This window comes from Lithohypha guttulata, assembly GCF_036872675.1.
Source record: "Lithohypha guttulata strain CCFEE 5908 chromosome Unknown scaffold_1, whole genome shotgun sequence".
NCBI lineage: Eukaryota > Fungi > Ascomycota > Eurotiomycetes > Chaetothyriales > Trichomeriaceae > Lithohypha > Lithohypha guttulata.
In genome coordinates, this window is record NW_027042750.1 from 5,783,604 (window position 1) to 5,802,095 (window position 18,492).

An 18,492-nucleotide genomic window follows, 5' to 3' on the forward strand; every position below is an offset into this window, starting at 1 on the left:
TGCGTGGCTCGTGACTGCCATGACGATATCCTGCATCGTAGTGTATGGCAGCATTTGGTGGGCTTCCTCTTCTCTTCTCTATACATATCGACCATACTAACAAGCATCTATTAGACACCCCGTGGATGTCCCAGATGTCAAAGTCAATTAGTCACGTCCCTGACCATGGCGAAGCATCTGCCGAGAATTCCTACGATCCTAATTCTGTGACGGTGGCAGCCTTTGCGCCCTCCACCACATCAGGGTATTCCGCTTCTGCAAAGCAGCGGTCGACAGTGATAGTGCATAAGAAGTCTCCTCTGCTCGTCGCAACCCCTCCACAAATCACGAGAGCTCTAGCACATTCCCACCCGTTCATCCTCCCGTTAAACAGGCTGCTTGGTTTGCTGTCGTGGACGACAGATGATCCATGGGAGTCTTTTCTCCTGGTGTGCGCTTTTTGGGGAGTCACTCTCTATGGAGATGTCATCCTACGCTATGGAGGACCGATAATATTGGTCACCTTCATCATCTTGGGCATGTACTCTCGCCGCTACTCTCCTCTTTCATCCACGACCAGAACAGGTGAAAAGCTCGGACACAAGAGACAGACTTCGGATACATCTCCCCAGCACAAATCTCTCGATGAGATAGTTGAAACTCTGCAAGAACTCACGGGCCGATGCAACATTTTGCTCGAGCCATTTTTCAATATGACTGACTTTTTATCTACCCAACGAACTGCAACCACTGCAACTACCAGGCCAGCTCTAACAACGTTGTTTATTCGCATAGTTCTGATAACTCCAGGCTGGGTCTTGTTGACTTTGCCGCCTCTGCATATTCTTACTGCTCAGAGAGTTATACTGGCCATAGGCACTATTGTGTTATCTTGGCACAGCAGACCTGCCAAGATCACTCGAGTCATCCTATGGAGAAGCGTATTCTTGCGACGAAGTGCCGCCTTCGTCACTGGTCTTGACTTTCCACTCTCTGGTAACAACCCGCCTCTTCCGCCGCGACGAAAATCACAAGCGAACATTGCCTCCGAAGTTGCGACAAAGAATCGTTCTCCTGGTGTCAGATTTACTTTTATTCTATACGAGAACCAGCGAAGATGGATAGGTTTAGGTTGGACTACGAGCCTCTTCTCGGGAGAGAGAGGACCATGGACCGATGAACATCTGAACTCTGCACCCGCCAAGGACGAGTTTGAATTGCCAGATGTTCAAGGAGGTATAGCAAAATGGAGATGGGTAGATGCCTCGGAGTGGCAGATCGAGAATGGCGACGCGAAACAACATAAAAGATCAGGGTCTAAGACTGGTCCGGCTGGTACCGTTTCTCCATCCTCCAGACCGAACGAAGAGATCGATGGCGGAGGCTGGATCTACTACGACAACAAATGGAATGATGGTAGACGTGAGGATGGTTGGGGTCGATATACTCGACGCAGAAAATGGTACCGAGATGCTGAACTCGTTGAAATCACCCCGAGCACGGAGCAGAGCCCTGCACCGACGACTGTGAATTCGGACGACGAAGCCGAGAAGATCCGCCGAGCTAAAGCCTTTGCCAGCAGTTTACAGACAGACAAGACCGATCTGGCTGATAGTGTTGCTACTATCAAGGCTCCCCAAACACCTATCCGGCTTAGTCATTCACGATCAACATCAAATAACATCATACCTGCCGTAACAAGCGACGACAACTCCAGCATTAAAGAGAAGAAGAAAAAGGGCTGGTTCGGCAGAAATCGAGATAGAAGCGATTCCAAATCATCAAGCAGTAAGAATACTGCAAACACGGCCGTCAGCGAGAAAAGTAATGCTAGCCGAGACGGTCCGCATGATGATGTCTACGACAGATGGAGGGACACTGGTCATGGGAGTCAGGCTAGGATGTCTATCAACGAGGATGTTGCATTGGGCTTGGGCTAATGGTCGTTCGTATGATAGACCTGCTTTTACTTCCTCAAGTCACCCCCTTTCATCTTCTGCTACATTCTAAGATAGCATACTCCTCGTCCTTCCTGGACCAAGTCTGATGGTGATCGTGCGAGTATTCTTGTCCAATTCAGCCGCAGCACGCAGCGGTCCTTAGCTGCTCGTGTCTCCACATCACAAGCAGAATCACCCGAGACTAGCGCGATGATAGCTTGCTCCCTCATGCGAGACGACGCGACCCGACGCGAATTCGGCGATCGAGTTGACAGTAATTCCTTAATTGAGTAAGTGTCGTGTCGAAATTGGGATCTTGGCCGCATTTCATCACACCATTCGTGCATGCAGAGGTGGTGTCGGAATGTGGAGATATAGAAATAAGCCGAATGGGTCGGTATTGAATTTACATATGAACACTTCGTACCTTCGATGTTTCTACTTCACCACAGATAAGTTACATCAGCATGTCCATGTTTTCATGAGTGTATCACGGCGAGAGAGACAATTTGCGGCCTGCGCGATTATGTCTTCGGCTGATGGCATCCCTGCAATTTATTGGTCACACCGGAACATGCTAGCCGAAGGGTTTCGCCAAGATGTTAGGCAACCTCACGCGGCAATTCAGTACTCATTGTGGTAGACAGGGAAAGACATATGTATGGAAACGAAGCTTTGTGTCTCGCGTCAATTGCATCCTCATACCTTGTGCGCATGAACACGTCTTGTTATGTCTTTCGATGATGACGTTCGACACACATTGTTATCTAACAAGCAATCCAGGAGAACTGCAATCTCTTGCCGCCGAGCTTGCAGAACGCGATCATGCCGACAAGGACTACTACCATGTAAGAATCTTTCTACTCCAACCTCTTATATCGACAGAGGTTAGGGAGACATGCCGCGATCCCGAGTCTGGGTGGGTCATTGATGGAAACCAGGAGCGCCTGCATCGAGGCGACTACGAGCGTTTGAACATTGCTCCGCTAGGTCAGGCGTGGCGGAAAGTATGGAAGTCTCTTCCACCATCTCTTCTCATGCGATGCAAGATCGAGTTCAGATTAGACCTACCTCAGGATCTTGATGGACAAAACAGACAGGATCCCTGGTCCGTCTTCTTTGAGGAAGGGAATATCAAGGTCGGTGTGGATCCTCAGCAGGTTTTTAGGCTTTTCATGGGGATGGCGACTGTGGCGAGTGTCAGGACGAGGAAAATAAGAGCGAGCACAGGCTTCGAGATTACTTGCGGCACAATGGGTATACTTGACGGCAAAATGTTGAAAAAGTGGCAGACGGCTTTGAATGCGCTCTTTACAGAGAGGCCAGCGACGATGCAGCCAACTGAGCTCCACGATGAGAAGCTCATGGTTGATGGCTGAAACGCACTGACACACATAGATTGAGTGATGTGAGGTCGTCCTGAGAGGGGATAGACCTGTGCTGCCGGATGATGTTCCCAATTGAATTGTCTTCCTTCAAAATAATCACTTTCTTATTCCTCTTGGTCGGATAACGTTGTGTTTCAGCCAGTGGTGAAACTTCTCGAAAATGGTATAGTCGTGCCCCTCTAGCCATCGAAGCGTTAGGTGTGTTGACATAGACCTCGTAGCGTCAGTCGTCGTCGCTACTTTCGAAGACTCGCCACTTATTCCCACAACGAGTCTAGGTTCCCCTTCATCGTCCTTGCAAGGACTTTAGCCACAATCACGCCCTCGAGACGTCTCTTCACCATTTTGTGTCCCTAGATTTTGCGAGCTTGTGATCTCCTTCAGACAACAACATCCATTCCTCGGAATGTGCTTGGACATAACACGCGAGCCCAATATCTCTTCTTGCTTGCTTCTGGCTATACCACTCGGCTTGTCTGAGCTCTGTCGTCAAACCATGTCAAATATCGTGGCCATATTTTCATTGACCTTCTGCATAACTTCGACTGCTTCGCCGTCGCAGAATATTGTCATCTCTGTAGGGAATTGCAACTACTCCGTCTCAATCACACCACTTCCTCCTGCTACCACTTCCTGAGATGGTCTAAATCTGGACCAACTCCAAGCTATACACCAGCGCTTGTTTTGTCGACTATGACTTATTTCAGTCACGACGTAGTTTGCGCATCCAACTTTCTGTAATCTGGTGACGAGCGGTCTGACAGAAACGAGCTTACCAAGCAAACTACTGTACCATTGAATTTTGTGCTTGTTTCTGGAATCGCAGGATTCATCGATTAGTTGTGAGACGAATGAGACCTGCCCAAGAGGACAGATCATTTCGTGTGACGACCCAATACACGATGATTTGACAGTGGTGGCTTTCTCTTGTGCAATTCCCTCAATCTCAGTACCCGAAGAGAAGAACGGCGGGGTTGACAATGTTCGATAGAAGCAGCCAGTCTTGGTGTTGTCGAACATCATTATTCTGATACTACTATTACTATTAAACTTAATCAATCATCTATTCTTACCACATAGACATTAGGAAAACACATCCTTTACCTACAGTAACCCTCTGAAGGGAACCTTTCCCAATGCAGGCTAATTTCATCGCGACTGAAATCAGCAAATCCAGGATCTTCCAAGCACATAGGCTTCACGTTGATCGATATAGAGTGCACTATGCATTTCCTGTGACGAAAAAATTGCGGCACGTGGCAGAACTCATGTATCAAAGTGACAGCGATTTGGATGACAAGCACTATCTTTCCAGTCTTCGGTTTCATGTCCCATTCCTCGCCTATGATTGAGGACCATCAGTCCTCTTGTAACGCCATGCGGTACACAAGTTTGTCAGAGGAATTTCGTACGAATGATAGGTAGCATGCCGCCGCCTCACCATACCGTAGGTTGGTACAACACATATCCTTGTCTTGGCCTTCGAACCAAGAGATTCTCAGCCTCTCGGAGATTGTTGCAATGGCATGTAGGAACTGAGTATCGTGTTCGGGTATACTGCAATCCAGGTAAGCCATGTCTAACACGAGTCTTTTGACATTTCGGCTTTCGCATGAGCAACTAGCGTACAGTATCAATTTGAAGAACTGCCGAGAACGATGCAACATTTTTGTTGCCAATCAAAGTGCTGGTTTGGATTCATTCATAGGATTTATCACTTATCGGATGAGCCATATAACACGAAAGAGAATCAAGCGCGTTGATGACATTCGAGAAGGCCGCTCCTCGAAATAGGTAGTCTATGGGAGCGCGACTTCTCTTCGATAGAAGGTCACGATTCCTCTTTGGCAGAAAGTAATGCTCGCCGTCGTCCGGGCTTAGTCCATAGTATCGTTCAGGAAGTCGACTTACTCGGGAACAGAGTGTTGCGGACAAATTGGCCACGACGCAGGGACAACTCGCCTCTCTGGTGGCATTTTGTAGCTTCTTGAGGCCCTCTATAATCGAAACTCAAGCCTTCAAGACGAAGCGCAGATCCAAATGTCACGACCATGCGGTGCAGATTTGTTCGTGTTCGAAGGTGAAGATGGCTATATAGCTGCAAACATCCACCTTCAAAAGCCTGATCAGTGACATTAAAGTGCCTCACTGTTGGGTTTCCATCAAGGTTCTGTGTTTGTAGTGCATACTTGGTTGAGCTCGTGTTTCTTCTTTTTAACCTTGTGTATTTGCTTCACTTTGTTAAGTAACGTGGCGGAGCTGCAGCGCTCTCCCCGCTCTTTTGATCTGCCTTTCCATCTACCAGACAGTATCGCAAGTCCAGTGACGAAGAAATATTGCTGCAATGGCAGTGATAGATCCGATCAGACTCAGAGAGTTCCTCGTGAGAGATGATCTATCGTCGACCATGCTGCAACGCGATATTTTGCGTGCATCGTGGCCACGGGAAAGCACAAGAGCTGATATATATGTAGGCAAGGGCCTTGGTGACCTGCCTGGAATAGCCCGTTACGTGTATGTTCTCCTAAAATGGAGACGAGCTTGGCACACCCGTTCATACACGCCCGTTGTCAGATTCGCGCATCAATTATCTCATGGTGATAGGGTCTGAATGGGCCCATATCAAGAGCTTGATCGTGGTAATGGAGACATGGTCGTCAGTCAAATTGAGAGGGCAAAATCTAGGACTCTCTTCGATGACATAGATCAAGACGAAAGTCTTCGCCTCCTCGTGTCGATCGAGCTGCGACCATACAGAGTGCTTGATGATATGGATATCATGCCAGAAAGATGGTAAGGTGTTCAAACACGTATGGTTTCTCATCCTCTGCCCGACTCGAGGGAGTCATTATGGGGGCATGACAACCTTCCAAGTCTTCAGGGCCCGCAGAGTGTTGAAGAACATCCTGGCAGTACTGGAATGTCGGTTGTGATTTGAAAACAAGAACGCATGCTGCGACGCGACGAAGCACGAAGTGCACTTCGTAGTTGTTTGTTACTTGCAACCAAGCTATGTGCGAGAATGGTCAATGATGCTGTTTCGATCTCGCTTTCACTGAAGTTTTGTTCAGGCAACACACAGATGACACGCAGAGCTTTCAGCATGTTTACATGTCAGGCCGGCGATGTTACGAGTCCTACTTGATGTGCAATATTCAAATCTGGAGCAAAATTTACATTGCAGCGTTTGAAGTTTGCCTATTCATTACGAAGTTGCTTCTTAAACACTTTAGTCGTCTCTTCAAATGCGACTGCTTGACATAAGCTCATCGTCGAGAATTTCCAATCGCTTTTCCCATCATTAACTAGTAGCTGCTCTTCGGCCGGTACACTGGAGATTCTGTCCTTTCAGTAAATCCGGTCTTTGGAATCCTGGCCGCGGGATCGTGGATGGTGGATTCTGACTGGTAAAAATGACAGACACATATACGAGGTATGATGCCCTAATTGTGGGAACGGGCCTCTCGACGGGCATGTCTCGACCAGCCGGTTCATGTAGTCAGCACGAATCCTTTCTCACACCTCCATTTCCGCTGAAACAGGTACCCTCGAGTGTGCGGGGCATGTATGTGCCCGGGGCGTGAACCAGGATGTCTATGCTTGCGAAGGTATGAGTAGCTGTATGGCGAAGACACAGCGCACTCTCGTGATGTGAAAGCGGTGCCAAAGATATACGCAGTAGCGAGTCCAGGCCATCGCTCGCTGTTGCACTCGATCAACGAGACTGCCTTACATCAAGCAGACATTCATCACTTGAAACGAGCAGCTTGTGGATGTCATGGTCGCTACACGTTGTCCTGATAGTTCCGCTGCTACGACTTCGTGCCTGCAGATGACGGATAATTGTACGGTCTCTATTCTGTGAATACGATCATCGTCCTCCAACCAACGTCAGCTTCGCTTTGCTTATCATTGTAGTCCTGATTGTGGAACGAGACAATCTTCTTTCACTATGCCCTTTGATCCCGAACATTGGAAAACTTTCGATTGGAAGCGCAACTGCACTCTACCGTCCAGCACCAGTCTGCCGCTGCTGTATTCCAGCTAGCGTGTTCCTTTGATTGTAGATAGCGTGCCTACTATGGTAACCCGGGGATGCTTTCGCGTCTTCGTACGTCAAGATTCCGTTAGATGCATCCTTCCAGTAACAGCGGCGGGAATGCGGTTTATGCTTTCTGCAGCATTCACATCGAGCACGACCAAGGTGGATATCAATACTTGTGCCTCCGCACGCGTATTTGTTCTTAATACATGTTAGACACTTAGCATCAGGATGTTTGTATGCGCCGCTTGGTTCCTCGGCTGCTTCAGCGTAGTTAGCTGATGCGCCTCTTCCCCGTCTATTATTCGTACCTAATTGTATCGTAAGCGAGGATTTCTGAGCTGGTAGTGCGCCGCTCGCTTCGTGCATGGTCGTCAAGTTTGACACTACCGAGCTTGGGATGGGCAACTCACTAAGAGAAGAAGTCAGGGTGGGGTCGTAGGAAATGTTCTCAAGCTCATATAGTTGCCGATTGGTTACTGAGATTCGTGTGCTGCTTGTAATGAAGTAGGGAACTTCGTGGCTAGCAATCGCAGCAGGTACAATGGGTACAAAAGTGCTGATACTTGGAGAATAGGTCGCATGAACTGGCCTGGGCTGGACAACAGGGGGCAAGCCGAAGGCCCGACACGGGCTTGTGGTAGTGACTTGACTCGGTTGTTGAGAAATATTGGTATGGACTTCCGACCGCTAATCGTAAGTCCGACCGTTGTCTCGAGCACATTCAAAAATGCCCATGTACTTGTTATATCCGTGTACATCTGCTGCGGACAAGTTGCTGGCATAATCTTGTTTGTATGAGTCTAGAAAGAACAACTTGCCTCCAGGACCTGTTGTGCAACTCGGAACTGCTCTTCTGAACTGTTCGTGATCAAACAGAAAGTATATCTTGGGTCGATAGTTCGGTACGGATATACCTTGGCTATCCCTGAAGCTCGTGTGTGCCTGGTATATTTCTGTGGTCTTAACCACAATCAAGTCCCAGGTAGCTTCCTGCGTTGCGATTCCTACGTTCACGAACGACTCAGCCGAGACATCCCAGGCTAGAACACAAAAGCCGATGAGTGCAACGCTCGACAGACCATAGTGTTCGTAAGTCTTTTGAAAGTGTTCCGTTTGAAAGTGATGAAGTTGCTGCATACTGCGCAGGTCGCTGAAAGCTGTGGGGAATGCGTCGAAACACGTTGGAACTCTTCTGATCATGATCTGATTCTCAAGTCTTCTTTCCAATGACCCGAAGTGAACAGAGACTGGTAGATCGAATGTCGGTATCGCTGTTCTGGGATTACTTCCTGCTAAACCGAGCACAGCGGGTGGGTCAGAGATACTGAGGGATGTCGATGGCTGTGCTGGTTCTATATTTCGTGCTGTCGAAAGCTCATCATCGAGAGGTCCAGAACCAGACCACGGGAAGAGAGCAGCGAGATCATGAATGTTCGCTGACTCGTCCAGTATCAGGGGACCGATAAGCCCTAGTGGTATAGACTTGGTTGGTCAGTCGGAGTCTCCTGAATTATAGTCGAGGTCCAAACCATACCGGATATCTATCATAAATTGCGTATTCCGCATCATAATTCTGTAAGTCGGCAGGCACATGATCATCTGTAAGACAAAGTGTTAATGTTCACATCAGCGACAGTCTCTTCTCAGAGTGTTCATAAGAGTGACAAACCTTTAAAAGCGCCTACTGTGTCCATCAAGTTGCCGAACATGTCCCAATGGGGTTGTGCCATGTTGGAGAGTTGAAACAAGTCGACTTTAGAAGCGTGGTGAGGTTATGAGGTATTGTCAAGAACAGTAAAGTGTCGAAGACTTTCCCAACCAGAGGATGCCTAATAAGTCCTTTTCGTGCACGGTGTGTTGCCTCAATGCTACCAAGCGTCCTGCTGTAGATTTCAGACCACACACAAGTAGCCTATCCATTTTGCTACCAATAGGTCTGGTCCAGTCATCCTGTATCTTGTTTCTTTTGCCTTATATATCACGTGTGACGCGGTCTGGTCCATAGGCTGAACTTGTGGAACAACCGCTTAGAGCGTATCAATGATCTTTCCTTTTGCGGACGTGTTTGAAAGTCAAAAAGCCAGGTTTTGACATGACACTTTGTGACCGGACATATTAGGCCCAGGTGGAATCGTCACAAATACAAGATAGACAGTCTATGATTGTCTTTTTCAATGGCTATTGTTAATGTCTTCTCCAATGTTAGCATGTACAATCATCACACCCTTTGTCAGATGGTATAATTGAGCCTTGCCCTGTCCAGTAGTGATCGCTTCGTTTATTGAAAGATTATCTTCACTTTGATTGGCATTGTCGAAATAGAAAGTCAAGCCAGACTGCTTTGTTGCCACATAATCCACCTTCATGCACCTCACAGTATAGAGCTGTTGGTCTACCTGTGCTAGGTCAGACACACCTCCCGTGCTTCATACCAAGTATGTAAGAGAGATTTGCCTGTCGGGGGCCAGGTTCAAAATATTGAAGGCGGCCTCACACACCTATCTGCACAATTGTTGTCCTGCTTCGCAGATACTCTACCCATCAACGAGCATCGTTGTCTCAAGTAATGTCGAATTCTTACGATGGAGAGGCTGCAAGGAGAACTTTGTCCCTTATCGTTGCAGCTTATATCATGCTGTACAGGTACAGAAGCGGTTTCCAGTTCTTGAGACAAATCGGAGGTATAATGTCTTCATGCAATCCTAATGTAACGGTGTGGTTATATACAAAGTTATAGACAGTTGTGGTCACGTCTATATGATGTTGTCCGTCTAGGGGTATTCTTCGCGCGGGGATGATAAACGTTAATGTGCTAAAAACTACATGGAGGGTCCTCCTGTCAGACCGGAGAAATCTCGTGCGAGCTTTTTATCTGCTGCAACTAGCGGAGGACTTCCAAATGAAGACTAAACCAAGAGTCGATAAATGGTTAAGCCTATGGACGGCGAGTGAAAGTGGTGGAAGTAAGTTCAACTCATCCTATTCTAACCATGACTGCGACCAAGTTCACAATTTGTCATAATCGAGCTTCATACCTCATCCAATCATTGAAATCATCAAATCCTCAGAAACTATATACGTACAGTGTACAAAGAATATACTGCTGGTGTTCAAATTGGTCACCTTCGTTTTTGTACATGATGCTGCCTTTCTAAGGGGGTTCAGTTGTGACTCGGCAGCATCGACACCGGCACTCCCGGAAATGGCGGTCGAGCCTCGGTATTAGTGAAATTAACATCGTCTTCGCCTTGACGTCTTGTACGTATCCTGAACCTTTCCCTCAACCGCGTAGCCAAACCTCTGCGCTCTTCTTCCTGCTCGGCAGTCTCGCTCTGACCACGTCTTTGTTGCCTGAGCCGCCGCAGAGCAGCTATACGATCCTCTCGGCTGCCAGTTGCGACAGATCGCAGTCCAGCAAAGGTTGCCGTATCTCTTCTGCTGCGTTGATCTCTGTCTGACCGTAGTGGTAAGCCCTGGAGTGGAGGTGCTATGAAGTCAAGAGCGATGTGGCTAGGCCTCCTGGCCCGGTGTGAAGCCAAGCCTTGCCTTGACGTCTCTGCTGAGTCTTCATCCTCCGTTGCTGCTTGAGTCTGTTCCTCTTTTGGTCGAAGATCGATTCTGCAAAGTGGACATGTACCACTGACGTTGAGTAACCAGGGGTCTACACATTCAGGATGGAACTTGTGGTTACATGGTAGCACCCTAACTTCTTCACCTTTGTTGAAGTCTTCCGTGCATATTGAACAACCCAAAGTGCCTGCTTCATCAGCGCCATCGGCGTTCACGCTCTTTGTCACTGGCACTGCTCCACTGACGGTATCCGTGTCAGCCTCTGACAAATCTGTTGCTGATTTGGATTTGTCTTGACTTGCTGTGTCTGTTACTGCATTCATCTCAACATCGTTGTCCTTCTTCGCCGTCTCCTCTTTCTCGCCAAACTTCACAATCGGGATAGTCTCAAGCATGGCTCTGGCAAGTCCTTTGGCACGACTCCTTCTGGGTCGACCTCCTATATTGCTTGGACCATATCTTTCTGGATGTCGATGTGCTCTTATTGCTCCAGTGACGATGATTATGACGAATAGCGCCGTAATGAGACCGGTGATTGTGTAGAGTATGACCATAGCCACTGCTGTGGTGGGACCCGGTCGAGGACCATTGGACGAAGAAGAGGGGTTGTTGTTATTGTTGTTGTAACCGTTCGGCAATGTGTAGGAGTTTGCGTCAGGAGTAATAGCTGCGGGCTGACCATTCGTGACATTCTGAATCTGTCCAAGTACAGTGGCTGCCAACATAGGGTCCGTGGTTGTGAAGATACCATTCACTGATGGGAGGCTGGAACTAGCTAAGCAATGGTTCGAGGTTCTGCTGTACAAGATGATACTGTTCCCAGTTTGGCTCGAAGCGATGATCCGAACGATATCGGCGGCGCCCAGTACGCCAGGATAGTCAGAAGCGTCGCATGAGATGTAGTCAATCCCGTCGGACAGTAACGATTGTGTATTTCCGGAGTTCACGTGGAGCAAGCGCCCATTGACTCGAATATTTTGAAATGCTTGCTGCGATATTGACGAGTACCATCCCACCGGCACGACTCGAAAACTCGTGACATCCGAAGCATTGACCCAGAATCGTGGGTACCGATCATACGAGGGGATGTCGCTCGTATTGTTTGAGGGGAGGAACGATTGTGTCGCAACTGTTGATGCCAGCGCGAGTACGGCAACAAGCAGCGTTATACAGTTTCGGAATGCCATTGTTGTTTATGTGAGTAGCCGACGCGATGGCGTGAGCGCCACGGGACTTGAACCACGCTATATTGTGCCTCCGTCTCAATATCCTTATAAGAACGAACCACCAGCTAAGGCGTCGCGGGAATTGGCGATAATCACTGCAAAGCGTATGTGCAATCGCGCGCAAATTAAGATTCGTAGCTCAATTTTGTTTCAACGACTGCCGCGTGACACTGCAAACGCGCACAGCATGGTCGGTCGACAATCGAAAGGATGAAAGCTCCCACTCGTACACAGTGTCACCAGATCTATTACGAGGCTGGCAACATGACAGGAGGCGACCTGCGATACTGACGAACTGCGCCCGCAGGATCACTGGTATCCTGATGGGCCCTGCAGCTAACAATACTACTGACGAATCGGCAGGCTTTCTGAACCGAAGACCACACAGTACCTCAAAGAGGCGAGTTTTTGCAATTACAGGCGGCTGCACTGTTGACAATGTCTAACTGCAGGGATGACAACAGGACTGATAGGGACTGATAGGGACGAATCGATGACGAGGGGCGGGGGTGATCCAAAGCTAAGTGTGTTCCCAAAAGAGTTACTCCGTGTTTGGCGCCAGTCAAGCATGCCGATGCAAGGATTGTAACCTTTCAGTCCCACCACAAGGAGGTTCACACCAGTGGCTAGCTGCATAGTCATGCCGATACGTTTGCTTATCGTTGCAGGTGGGCAGTCTGCTGAACATCATGTTTCCCTCTCATCTGCGAAGAATGTCCTTGAAGGTCTTTCAGAAAGTGATATTTTTGTCACAACGATAATCGTTACGAAAGACGGCCGCTGGCTCAGCCCCGAAGCGAGCCTACAAGTGCTTCGACGCGGTGTAGGCGCAGCAGAGTGCGATGGAGATTACTTGAGTACCTTGATTTCCTGTCGGAATGAGTACGACGTAGTGTTTCCTCTAATCCACGGGCCCACCGGTGAGGATGGAATACTTCAAGGGTTTCTGCAAATGCTCAACTTGCCCTACATAGGCTGCGGAGTCCTTGCGTCCGCCATTTGTATGGACAAGGTCATATTTCGAGATATAGCAAAGGCACGCGATTTACCACAGGTCAAGTACCTGTCCTTTCGGAGGAGCGATTTCAACAAAGACAAGCAACACTTCTGTGACAAGGTCAAATTGGAGCTCGCGTCTCCTTGGATTGTCAAACCCTCCGCTCTTGGTTCATCCATAGGTGTAGCGAAGGTGGAGGAAGCTGATGGTGATGCTCGTCTCAAAGAAACTTTCCATCAGGCCTTCCAGTACGGCGCAGAGCTTTTAGTAGAAGAGTGCGTGCCAAACCTGTGTGAGCTTGAGGTTGCAGTTGTTGGAAATGAGACGTCGCGAGCTAGTGTTCTTGGCAGGATCGTGTACGAGGCGTACACACAGGATCACGAAACAAAGTATGGGGATACCACTTTGCAAATTCCTGCTGACGTGCCTGTCCACATAGCTGAGAGGTGTCGTTCCGTGGCTCTGAAGGCGTATCGATGTTATGGGTGCACTGGTCTCGCGAGGGTCGATTTCTTCTATGACTCTGTTCAACAACACATCGTGTTGAACGAGATCAACACCTTGCCTGGTTTCACGGATGTATCGATGTTCCCACGACTTTGGGAATATGAAGGTATGACTTGTGATAAACTGATCCTCGAACTGATACAACTTGCCTTTGCACAACACTCGGCTTAATAACAGCTACAGATCATGTTTCGAGGTGCCTGTCTTCGGTAGATTCCACTAATAGTAAGAGACAAGTCATCGGAAGGACGTACGGTAGTCAGGTCTCTAGCTAATGGCCCAGGCCAGATATTTCACTACTCTGTTCGGAACCAAGCGAGGAATTCTTCGATGCCACTACCACATCTATCTTTAAGTGACAGGAACATGCTTGAATGGATTTCCAGTAACAAATTGTGTGTAGACCTCACTTCTTTTTGTTTTCTTTCAAGTCCCAAGTTCTTCTTCACCCACAGTTTTGACAGGTCGCCTACGAGTACCTCGACCGGAGGAACAGAAAGAACGCAAAGTCAACTCGGCTTCGCCACAGACCCCTTCGCAGACTCATCAGCCACTATGTCCGCTCTCCCAACCTTACTCGGCCTGCCAGTCGAACTTTGACTTCGCATCTACGACTTTATCTCTGTCGATAGTTATGTGCATGTAGCAGGATGCCCCATCAGACTAGGAATCGAGCCACTGAAGCACAAGCCCTGCTGGTATCGAAGCAAGTCCCCAACGAAGCCCTTCGGAAAGTCCATGTATCTCTTAGTCTCGATCACGATCACTACCTGGTAACGCGCCAAAAAGACTATGGCATACCAAACTTTGTGCGCTGTTAAATCGACACCATCATGTTCTGTATCAGTACCACACAACCCGCTCTTACAACCGTCCAACACTGAGATTACAGGCAACCCGTCATCGAGCCTGTTGCTGGCGAACACATCATTTGGCGCGTCATCACTACAAATTCGGCACACCTAGCTCTTGTATCCTTTCTGATAGATGTATCAAACAGACGATCTGCTGGTTATGAGAACTCCATGCGCGCTCCAAGATGTCGTGAATGGCAGAGGTGAGCATTGTTGTTTTGACGAAACCTTGGTAAAGTCCGCGTCTCTGGCCGACCCTGTAGAATGTGGACTCATCGAAATTGCAGGGGTATCATACCATGTGGGAACGGAGGTGGAGATTTATTGTTTGACTCACGCACGCTCCCTTTCTTACATACGACCCATGTCCAAACGCGGAGCATTGACAGTGTGCCTTCAGCCAGCGTTTGATCTATACTCATCATCCTGCCATTTTGACGCCCATCGTACTCCTGACCTCGTGGTGCTGCTGTCTAGCCCGCTTCATCAATTTCTCGAATGCAGACTCTAAATCTCATGCCACGCCACATAGCACATACGTAGTTTGTACAGCTTACACTAGCTCAACCCGTTATATCTATCCGATCAGTCGACTGGTGAATCGTTCAGTCATCATCAGTATCTTCATCTTCCTCCTTTTCGTGATCACTCTTCTTCTCCTTCCTATCTTTACTACTTCTTCTCTTCTTCTCCTCTTTCAGCTGCTGCTTCCACATCGTGCTGATCTCCTTCGCATTCAGGTTCGGGAAGACGAGGTCAAAGACGTCGCTGTACCAATCCACGGCATGGCCCTCGATGTTGGCTTTGATGTTCTAGACAAAGGTCAGTGATTGCATAGATACGGGAAGAAAAGTTGCGTGCTTACCTCAGGAAGTTCTTCCCAGTCACCAAGATTGTCCCTCGGGAAGAGAATTCGTGTACAACCGGCACGTTTTGCGGCTACAGTCTTCTCACGAAGCCCGCCAATACGCAGGACTTTGCCAGTGACAGTCAACTCGCCCGTCATCGCGAGCAACGGGTCGACTCTTTGATTGAGTGCAAGCGAGAGCATCGATGTGGCCATCGTGATACCAGCCGATGGACCGTCTTTCTGTACCGCACCTTCAGGACAGTGTAGATGGATCTTGGCATGGTCAAAGAAGCGGTTTTCCGGGAAACGCGATGCGATGACGGATTTGGCGAAGGAGTATGCGATGGTGGTAGATTCTTTCATGACTGGCTTAAGATTTCCAGTGATATTGAGTGAGGCGCGGGAGGATGCGGATAGTGCGGACTCGAGGATCGATTCGACGTAGAGAGCTGCACCTCCCATGCTAGTCCAGGCGAGTCCCATCGCAACACCAGGTGGGGTGGCTTCGTAGAGACGATCAGAGGTGAAGACTGGCGGGCCAACGTAGTCCTTCAGGTTCTCTCTTGTAATGTTCACGTGCACGCTGTCAGGGACTTTGAGAGCGATACGTGGTTGCTCGGTAGTTTCCTTATCAATGGTCTCGGGTGTGTCTTTCACATCAGTGTTGTCTTTCTTTGACTCCTCGAGGGCGGCTTTACCTTCCTCCGTCAGAGCTTGTGATTCAGGCAAGGCTTCCTCGCCGAGATCTTGGATGATCTTCAGTGCAGACTTGCGGAAGACTTTCTCGATCTGTTTCTTGAGGTTTCGAACACCAGATTCACGGCAGTATTTGTTGATCAGCTCTTCGATGGCGGAATCATTAAGCTGTACGTCGACATCCTTGAGGCCGGAGAGCTCCTTAGCTTGTGGCGCAAGATAGCGATCGGCAATCGCCTTCTTCTCATCAGCGACGTAGCCAGAGAGTTCGATCATCTCCATACGGTCGAGAAGAGGTCGAGGGATGGTATCGGTCATGTTAGCTGTGCAGACAAAGAGGACTTTGGAAAGGTCGACAGGTACATCCATGTAGTGGTCGAGGAAACTGGAGTTTTGCTCGGGGTCGAGAAGTTCGAGGAGAGCAGAAGAGGGATCACCTTGATGGCCTCGACCAATCTTGTCGACTTCATCGATCAAGATGAGAGGATTTTCTGTTTGGCATTTCTTGAGAGCTTGAATAATTCGACCTGGAAGAGCACCGACATATGTCCTTCGGTGGCCTTTAATTTCAGCGACATCGGTAAGACCTCCGACACTGAAGCGATAGTATTGACGGTTGAGTGCTCGAGCAATTGACTTACCAATAGAGGTTTTTCCGACACCAGGAGGACCGACGAAACACAGAATTTTACCTTCAACAGTCCCTCTCAGCTTGCCGACAGCGATGAATTCCAGTATGCGGTCCTTGACGTCTTTCAAACCATGATGATCCTCATCGAGCACAGTCATAGCATTCTTGATACCGAAGTTCTCAGCACTCCTTTGGCCCCATGGTATCTGAGTAATCCAGTCAAGATAATTTCGTGTGACATTAAACTCCGAGGCAGCAGGTTCGAGGTGAGCGAGCTTGTTAAGCTCTTCATCAAAGACCTTCTTGACAGCGTCCGGCATGGCAAGCTTCTGAGCCTTCTCTCGGAACTTCTCAACCAGCTTGTCTTTGCCATCTGATTCAATGCCGAGCTCTCGTCGAATACCCTTCATCTGCTCCATCAGCCAGTATTCTCTCTGTCTCTTCTGTATCTTGCTCTCAACATCTTTGGAGATCTTTGACTGTAGTTTGGCATTCATCAGCTCTTTCTTGAGGACCTCGAGAGCCTTGTATAGACGCTTTTCAACGTCCATGGTTTGTAAGACATCTTGAAGTTCTTCAATTTCGCCGGCCGAGACAGCAGCTGCGAAGTCTGCTAGTTTTGCGGGCTCTTGTATGACGTTGCCGGCGGATTGAGAAACGGAAAAGTCTGAGATCTGATCACGGAAGAGAGGATTCAAACTGGCGACCTCCTTGAAGACATTCACGATCTCATTGGTAAGAGCGGTCATAGTGGGTGTGGGGGACTTTTCAGGGAGGATCTCAGCCAAGTTCTCGACGTTGACTAACGAGACGGGGAATTTGCGCAGAAACGAGGTTGGCTCGTAGATCGCGAGCTGCTTTTGAATCTCCTTGCTTTCTTTGGCTTCTTCAAAACTGGCCACCACATCTCCTTGTGAAGCATCTCCTTCGGGCTTCTTGGTGTCTTGCTCTTTGACTGGTTGGATCTCGACAATAGGAGGAGCTCCTTCTTTCTCGTCACCTTTTCTTGGGGGCATAAGGGCAGTCATCTTGATTCTTCGATGTGGATAGAGAACAGCAGTCAAGCTGTGTTCGTCGCCGTGAACAGGAAATGCGCTAGTGATCTGAGCGAAGACACCGACTTCGTGAACATCGTCGAGTTTTTCAATCACATCTTTGTCTGCACTTTCGTCCTTGAAGAGAAAGGCACCAACGTACGGCTGGCCTCGTTTTATCATCTCTTGTATTGCTTCAACGACGTTGCGGTCTCGGATAGTAATAGCTTTGTAAAAGCCGGGAAAGAGTGGACGCTTAGCTATTGGAATAGCCATGACCTGAGGATAGTTCTCCGGTACCGTTGGTTTGGAAAGTTGCCTCTCTATCGTGCTTTTCTTGCCACGACCTCGTCCTCCATCGCTACCTGAGCCTGCTCCTGCGCCCTGCCCAGCATCACCTGAGCCATCGCCTCCAGCAGCAGCTTTGCCATCTGGTTGAGGACTCGGCTCTGGTATAGAGTCCTTTTTTGCCTCCGCGCTGTCTATTGTCCTCGGCGCTTGGTCGAGTTCGTTTTCTAGCTTCTCGGCTTTTTCTTCGTTTTCCTGAGCTAACGGACTATCGTCTTTGGACTTCTCTTTCCTCCTTGATGGTTGCGAAGAAAACAATCTGCTTTGTGATCGCGCAGTGGCAGGTGCGGCCGATCTTGAGGAAAAAGCGTCTGAAGAAAGAGCGACAGCCTGCCGCTGCAGTTGCCGCCTGCAGTCTCTACATATCGATTGTTGAGCGTATCTGGTGGCCAACCGCAAAGCGGCTGTTTGGCCACGAATCATGCTG

General features: G+C 48.7%; 5 protein-coding genes across 5 annotated transcripts; 3 read left to right on the top strand and 2 right to left on the bottom strand.

The window, feature by feature from the left end:
- Positions 1-134: 134 nt before the first annotated feature.
- LTR64_002120 (uncharacterized protein) lies at positions 135-1,919 on the top strand (the record flags this gene model as incomplete). Its single annotated transcript, XM_064896493.1, has 1 exon — positions 135-1,919. The coding sequence occupies one exon, from the start codon at positions 135-137 to the stop codon at positions 1,917-1,919; it is 1,785 nt and encodes a 594-aa protein (XP_064759180.1).
- A 743-nt stretch (positions 1,920-2,662) lies between these two features.
- Positions 2,663-3,298, top strand: LTR64_002121 (uncharacterized protein; the record flags this gene model as incomplete). The annotated part of the gene is made up of 1 exon (XM_064896494.1): positions 2,663-3,298. One exon carries the CDS (start codon positions 2,663-2,665, stop codon positions 3,296-3,298), a length of 636 nt encoding a protein of 211 aa, XP_064759181.1.
- Positions 3,299-10,839: 7,541 nt separating this feature from the next.
- On the bottom strand, positions 10,840-12,109 carry LTR64_002122 (uncharacterized protein; the record flags this gene model as incomplete). Its single annotated transcript, XM_064896495.1, is given in 2 exon segments — positions 10,840-10,970; positions 10,990-12,109. 2 exon segments carry the CDS (start codon positions 12,107-12,109, stop codon positions 10,840-10,842), a joined length of 1,251 nt encoding a protein of 416 aa, XP_064759182.1.
- A 991-nt stretch (positions 12,110-13,100) lies between these two features.
- Positions 13,101-14,298, top strand: LTR64_002123 (uncharacterized protein; the record flags this gene model as incomplete). Its single annotated transcript, XM_064896496.1, has 2 exons — positions 13,101-13,758; positions 14,117-14,298. The coding sequence occupies 2 exons, from the start codon at positions 13,101-13,103 to the stop codon at positions 14,296-14,298; spliced, it is 840 nt and encodes a 279-aa protein (XP_064759183.1).
- An 813-nt stretch (positions 14,299-15,111) lies between these two features.
- Positions 15,112-18,488, bottom strand: PIM1 (ATP-dependent Lon protease pim1; the record flags this gene model as incomplete). The annotated part of the gene is made up of 2 exons (XM_064896497.1): positions 15,112-15,318; positions 15,372-18,488. 2 exons carry the CDS (start codon positions 18,486-18,488, stop codon positions 15,112-15,114), a joined length of 3,324 nt encoding a protein of 1,107 aa, XP_064759184.1.
- Positions 18,489-18,492: the final 4 nt, after the last annotated feature.